The sequence below is a fragment of the Prunus mume genome, linkage group LG7 (assembly GCF_029339155.1).
Source record: "Prunus mume cultivar Tortuosa linkage group LG7, ASM2933915v1, whole genome shotgun sequence".
NCBI lineage: Eukaryota > Viridiplantae > Streptophyta > Magnoliopsida > Rosales > Rosaceae > Prunus > Prunus mume.
The window spans coordinates 11,236,389-11,243,727 of NC_142704.1; the positions used below are offsets into that span (position 1 = coordinate 11,236,389).

At 36.3% G+C, this 7,339-nt stretch overlaps 1 protein-coding gene across 1 annotated transcript; it reads left to right on the forward strand.

The window, feature by feature from the left end:
- The first annotated feature begins 1,777 nt into the window (after window positions 1-1,777).
- Window positions 1,778-6,036, forward strand: LOC103332447 (Protein kinase superfamily protein). Its single transcript, XM_008235193.3, has 7 exons — window positions 1,778-2,246; window positions 2,378-2,605; window positions 2,798-3,133; window positions 3,391-3,946; window positions 4,347-4,533; window positions 4,636-5,002; window positions 5,608-6,036. Exons 1-7 carry the CDS (start codon window positions 1,920-1,922, stop codon window positions 5,734-5,736), a joined length of 2,130 nt encoding a protein of 709 aa, XP_008233415.2. The 5' UTR covers window positions 1,778-1,919; the 3' UTR covers window positions 5,737-6,036.
- The last annotated feature ends 1,303 nt before the right edge of the window (window positions 6,037-7,339 follow it).

Genomic DNA, 7,339 nt, shown 5'->3' on the forward strand with positions numbered 1-7,339 from the left:
CACATGATCAAAATCAAAACGGGTGAACAGAATTACAACAAGAGATTTTGTGAAATTTAGTTCCTTGATTTAGGGAGATATTCCTATCTAAAATCGAAGATAATTTCCATTATTAAATAGGAATTAATTACGGTAATTAGTTTGACCTAAGGAATGTTCCTTTTCCATGTGTCGTCTTATTATTGGCTTGTGAAATATATGTTCCCACAAATGATTTCTAAATTGCTACTCCATGTGAATTGTTAGATGAATAATTAGAGTTTTATGGAATAATGGTGTGGAATCTAAAACCTTAGTTATTTTTCTCATTCATTTAATCCTTATTCTAGTTTATTTGCATTTTCAATTTTTATGCTTTATTTAATTTTCCTTTCAACCAACAAATCAAATAGATTAGAAATTGAATTAATTTGGGTTGGATTAGTTTTCCATCATTTCCATCATTTTCTACTTCTTTGGCACTTATGAGTAAAACTTCCATACAAGAATTCTTAGTCATATTGCATTTAGTGAACTCCAACTCTATTGAGCACCTACACACTTGTCTCAGTGTCTCTACATGAATGATTTGAGACTAGTCATCCTCCCAATTGAGTAGACATTGTGTGTACTAGTGTTTGTTGATTACCATTGTGTGTACTACTTATTACTTTGTAGTTTGTATATATAAGTTTCCTAAAGTAACATTCATGCCCTATTAATTATAGTTATTTAATATTATATCCTTAGAATTTTCTAAGTTTATATTGGCTTTTAGGGCATATATCTAACATGCTTTTGCCTTGCTTTGCCTTTATTTGCCTTGCCTTTACCTTTGTCGTGCCTTACCTATTTTTAGGGTTTGATTTTGCTATTGTGTTTCAGTTGTGATCTTTGCTTTGGTTTGTCTGTTTCTTAACTCATGGTTTACGACAAGACTTTCTCTACAATTATTCGATTTGGTTAATGTCACCAATTCTATGACTCACTTGTCAAGTTGAGCATGCGAAACATCTTTGAGTCAACTTGATGGGGAGTGTTGGCAAGTCCTTAGTTAGGATTTTTGTTACTTACCAGTTTATTTAGTCCTATTATAATTCAGATTTATTTCCTATTGTAATTTAGATTTATTTCCTATATATTTAAGGTTAATGCTTCTTTATAAATACCTCTAAATTGGTGAAAAATAAAATTTTGAGCATATCTAGCAACACTTTTAAAAAAGTAAAAGTTTTATTTTGTTATATTTCATTTAGGGTTTTACATTTTTCATTTCTTCAATCCCCCCTCCCCGACCCACCATATCTCTTCTTCTCTCTCTCTCTCTCTCTCTCTCTCTCTCTCTCTAACTTGCCTCTGCAACCAAAAAATTTCAAAATTGATGGTGGCGGTATCTGACCAAAACTTGTCGGAACCAACCGAGATCGAAAGTGCCGATTGCTGGCCATCACCATCTCAATAGCATTCCATTTTAGGCCATATCAGGGCATATCAGATGCATTATAATGGAAAAGTGAGCCAAACTCTTTCCCTCATCCAAATACATATGTGTTCAATTCACATAAGAGACAATCTTGAGACAACCCAATATAATGTTTCCTTTTCCTTTTTAGCTAACGACCAAATATATATATATATATATATATATATATATATCGGACATTTGTATAACTTTTTTTTTTTTTTTCCATACGCAAAAGGCGAGTGATTGTGGTGCGAAATACGCCACGCGAGGCCACGGGTGTGGCTGGTATTTGACACCGAAAAAATGATATTTGGGGAGCCACGAAACAGTACTGTTACAATAATTAGAAAGAATTTTTTTTTTTGAGAAATTACAATAAAAGCTAATTAGATAGAAACTCAGGAGTTTTTAAGGACTGGCCTAGCATGTGTGCGTCCTGCTGCAATTAATCTGAATCTAGATTGGAAGTAGAGCTATGGTTGTCGTCGTTGCTGTTGGTCAGCCGTTAACTTTGTGGTGGCGGACATCGAGGGCAAAGGGTAGTTTTCCTCATTGCAAAAGGGACAGCATCAGACTAAGAGTAAGACCAGCGCGGTCAGTTCTGGTGGAGGCAGAAGCCAGAGCAGCACCTACGCTCAGAGTCAGAGATATTGATGATGGGTCTGTGAAGGTGCAGATATATCAAGGCGGGGATCGAACGGACGATCTTCAGGCCGAAGCAAGGGCCATGGCACGTGCCGCAAATGCCTCCGTTTACAGCCCCCAACTTCTTGTCGGCAAGTATGGGTCTCGCCCAGTCAAGGTGCATGACATGACACTCGGTTTCCAATTTGTTTGGTTTTTTGTTGATGGGTCTGTGTGTGTTCATGTGTTGATCGTTTGCTCGTCCAATTCTGATGGATTTGTATGGTTATAAAAAAATAATTAAAAAAGGTAATTCGGAGGACTCTTAAAATTTTGATAGCACTGGGGTCGTTTGGGTTGAAGCTGTTGGTGGACCAAAGGAATGGCGTGCTCAATCAGAATAAAAGACTCCGTGCCGCCGAGCTGAGGAGAATTTTCACCCGTTTGGGGCCTACTTTTGTGAAATTAGGTCAGGGCTTGTCCACAAGGCCTGACGTCTGTCCGCCTGAGTACTTGGAGGAGCTCTCTGAGCTTCAGGTATGTATTTATTTATAATCTACTGTTTTATATTTCAACTTTCCGCGGTTCATGAGTTAGTTTTATAAATAAATAAAAATAGTGATTTTGTTTTGTAGAAAATTTGAAATAGGATTGTGCTGATTTTGTTCATGCGTGTGTCTGTATTGCTAAGATGCTAAAACAACTTTCGCTTCCTTTACAACCAAACAGGATGCGTTGCCAACATTCCCAGATACAGAAGCATTTTCCTGCATTGAAAGGGAGCTGGAACTACCTCTTGACTCCGTTTTCTCATCCATATCTCCATCTCCAATTGCAGCAGCTAGTTTAGGTCAAGTCTACAAAGCTCAACTGAAGTATTCTGGGCAGGTTGTTGCTGTAAAGGTGCAACGCCCAGGCATTGAAGAAGCTATAGGACTTGACTTCTATCTCATAAGAGGTCTAGGAATTTTCATAAACAAGTATGTTGACGTGATAACCACCGATGTTGTGGCCCTTATTGACGAATTTGCACGTAGAGTTTATCAAGAGCTCAACTATGTGCAGGTTAGTCTTCTCATCGACTTACTTTTATCACAAATCCCAATTACTGACTTTCTTGCCTCTGTTACTAGTCATTTTCTGTTGACAATTCTTCGCTCTTGACAAGACAATGCATGGTGTAACTGTGGCTTCTGTTTTGAAACATTCTACCTTAGTGTGGTGTACCGTTTTCTAAACCGTGCCAAGTATAAAAACTGCAGCTTCATATTTTGTGTAAGATTCTTTTGGGTTTGCATGTTAATTTTGACAGGTGCCTGCAGGAGGGACGGAACGCAAGGAGGTTTAAGAAACTGTACGCTGACAAAGAAGAAGTTTTGGTCCCAGACATTTTCTGGGATTATACCAGCGGCAAAGTGTTGACAATGGAGTGGGTTGATGGAGTCAAATTAAATGAGCAAGATGCCATTGAGAGACAAGGCTTGAAAGTATTGGATCTCGTGAACACTGGGATACAGTGCAGCCTCAGACAGCTACTTGAGTATGGATATTTTCATGCAGATCCTCATCCTGGTAATCTCTTGGCAACACCTGAAGGGAAGCTTGCCTTTCTTGATTTTGGAATGATGAGTGAGACACCAGAGGAAGCTAGATTTGCTATCATTGGCCATGTTGTTCACATGGTTAATCGGGATTATGAAGCTATGGCTCGTGATTACTATGCCCTAGATTTCTTGTCACCTGATGTAGATGTGTCTCCAATTGTACCAGCACTTCGTGACTTCTTTGATGATGCACTTAATTCAACTGTGAGTGAACTTAATTTCAAAACACTGGTGGATGGTTTAGGTGCTGTGTTGTATCAATATCCATTCAATGGTGAGTTGATGGACCTTTAAGCCCAGCGCTATAATTTTGCAATACATCAATACAATTACAGCAGGCTTGTCTGATGGGGTGGGAATTTTTTAGTTCAAAGTTCTAAATGAATGTCTTGGGTTGCGTCTTGTCATTCTGGTGTGTTTGTTTTATCATTCTTCTTATCCAAGATTGCTCATTGTCCCTTTTTTCTCTTTTCTTTTTTAAAATCTATTTGATTTCTCTTATTAACAGTATTCCTTCCTCCGGATAAGTTTAAATATACACTCCTTTTGGATTTCTCAACTTGCATTCTAGTCAGTATTGAAACTCTGTAGTCAGTCGTACAAATGTAAAAGTGATATGGTTTTCTACCCTGTTCTCTGATTGATGATAGTTTGGATTTTCAATTTTCTTGCAGTCCCAGCTTATTATGCTTTGATATTAAGGTCACTTACTGTACTAGAAGGTCTAGCTCTTTATGCTGATCCTAATTTCAAGGTGCTGGCTGCTTCATACCCGTATTTTGCTAAAAGGCTTCTCACTGATCCAAACCCATATCTCAGAGATGCGCTGATTGAGTTGCTTTTCAAGGATGGGAAGTTTAGGCATGCACACTGTTTCCATCTTTATACTTACAGTTGATTGGTGATTGATATAGTATGGTGTGCTGAACTACCTGAGAATTTGTTTACTTCTGTATATTGCAGGTGGAACCGACTTGAAAACCTGCTCGTTCAGGGAAAGAAAGATAGAGATTTCTCAGCAAAAGATGCTTTACAGCCTGTGTTGAAGTTATTATTGGGTACAGATGGAGAAGAGCTCCGAACTTTAGTTATTAAGGAGGCTGTACGTGTCACTGAAGCTTTTATATGGGGCACCGTTATTGACACATTCAATTCTATGCCTAATTTTATGAGGGCTTTGGTTGTTAATGGCAATGCTACTGGACCACTCGTAATGAGCATTGTGGAACAAGAAAGCATGATAGAGCTCCGAGATCAAGTATTCAGGATTTGGGGACTTCTAAGGTCCTCTGAGAGTTTTGATCCAGCCCTTTTGCAGCCCATTTTGCAAGTAAGAACCATGTTTGTTTTCTAGTTATCTAAGTTCTTTCTAGCTCATGGTCGATAAGCTGTTGTGTTGGTTGTCTTGCTTCCTTAGCTTAAACTTAATCTATCATAGCTGCATGAGTATAGAAATATTGAAGAAAAAAAGGGTCAAATAATTCAGATACTATTTGGGTTAAGAAAGTCTTTTTTATGCATTATCCTTCGAACACTGGAACATGTTACATGGTAAAATAGTTTTGTTCAGAAAAAGATATAGATGATATGCTTATTGCCAAAGTTAATTAGTACAGAACCAAAGACCTCTTAATTTAGATTTCAAATGTTATAGGGAGGATGCAGGCTCTTCAACTTTTTATGTTTCTCAAATGAAATTATTGACGTTAACATTTTCTGCCAACCTTTATGCAACTCCATCTTGTTCGAGGTCAGATTTTCTGTTTGACCCTTGATGATTATATCCTTCATCTTACACCACCCCATTCTCAGCCTTCATCAGTTATCCTTTTTCAGTCTTTTGAATTGATTGACACATTGTACGTTGTCATTGAATTAGACCTAAAAGACTCAACTTGTTCGTTAACATTTTAAGTGATATCATACTCAATTCAGGTCCTTCAACAACCTGAGGCACGCAACCTAGGGGGCCGTGTCATTGGTGGGATCACACAACGCCTTGCTGCAAGGTTGCTTCAACAAGTTCTCCGGGTGCCAACAACAGCTTCTGCTTCGACTTTGTGACCATTATAAGATTTTAGGGTACGCAAATATATGTATACCAGGTTATCTCAGACCTAAGGAAGGAAAAGTAAAGGGATGATATTTACCATTTTGTCACCATTATGTGGTTTAAATTGAATTTACATGTGTTTTTGCCTATGTTGAAACACGCGGAGAACCGCCAGTGGAATCTCTAGGGGTTATAGAGCAAAGATGGTATAGAAGCTTCTAAACATAATTCTTACCATGTAAATAAACTGATGCTTTACAATTTCTTACACAAGCGTATACGCACCCCAGAGGTCCCTTCATTTATCATTATATGTCCCTTCATTTATATTTCCTTTCTTTTATTCCTGTTTCATGGAAATTTATTATATTTTGGGGTTTTATTCTTATTTGGGCTGATATCATTATAATCCTTCGGATGATAACCTTGGAGAACATTTTTTAGTTGGCAAAAATCACTTTTGATCCATGTAGTTTGCCACTTTTACCACTTTAGTATATGTTCGTTTTAATTTGGTCAATTTTGTTCATGTGGTTTCAATTTGAAGCAATTCAAGGCCAATTCTCATTTTATGTCAAATGTTTTTTACTTCCGTTATTTGTGGAGGTGCAATTTGGTCCACAAGTTATTAAAAAATTCATTCCTCTTAAAAAAAAAAAAAAGGAGTTTTACTAAAACACCCAAAATGAGAGCTGAAATTATAAAAAAACCCAACACCCAAAACACTTTATAAACACACCAAAAACCATCATTACACATACTCAAAACCCATTTATAAACACACCCAAAAAATATACAATTATTGACTTTGGGATTGATTTTGGGTGTGTTTCTATATTTAAATAGTGTTTGAGTTTTTTTATAAATACATGTCTAGAATTAGGTTTATTTATAAATTTGTATAAAAATAAAGGATACAAATATAAACAATAAGAAAAATAGTTTTAAAATTAAGGTTTTTTATCATAAAACGTCCCTGACGTTTACGAAACTATCAAATTGCATCCTTAAAGTTTTTTTGTATCACTCATGGTCCTTAACGTTAACATGGATGCTCTTAAATAGTTATTCTGTCAAAAAAAATATTAAATTCAGACATATAATTGTCAAATCAATCCAAAATTATATTATATATATATATATATATAAGGCTAGAGGGAGATTCTCCGTCTCCGTTGTCCCTCTCTTCCTCCATTCTAAATTCTTCTCCCATCTGTGTTGCTGAATTTTCCTTCCTTTTATTATTATTTTTTCCTTCCATCTCCCTCCATTCTCTCGCACTCTTCGGGAGGTGTATTCAATTAAGATTTTAATTACTTGATTTTAATGTAATGGATTTCAGCTGGATTTGTAATTATATGATTTTAGTCGTGATTTTAATAGATTGCAATTACATGATTTTACTTATGATTTTAACTCACTTAAGATTTTACTTATGATTTTAATAGATTGCAATTACATGATTTTACTTATATTTCTATACAAGCTTGATCTCTATCACCCATCATCATTCACCTAAATACATAACCTGAAGGAATATACCCAATTTTTAGGATACAAATATCCAATTTTTATGGTTAATACAAAGATGGAGGCACAGTAACCATCAAGGGT

What these genes read in the sequence shown, in the direction of transcription:
- LOC103332447 (XM_008235193.3), top strand. Translation starts at nt 1,920, where the DNA reads ATGGTTGTCGTCGTTGCTGTTGGTCAGCCGTTAACTTTGTGGTGGCGG. An exon ending in AAGAGCTCAACTATGTGCAG is followed by an intron (nt 3,134 to 3,390) that starts GTTAGTCTTCTC and finishes AGGTGCCTGCAG; the next exon opens with GAGGGACGGAACGCAAGGAG. An exon ending in GTATCAATATCCATTCAATG is followed by an intron (nt 3,947 to 4,346) that starts GTGAGTTGATGG and finishes ATTTTCTTGCAG; the next exon opens with TCCCAGCTTATTATGCTTTG.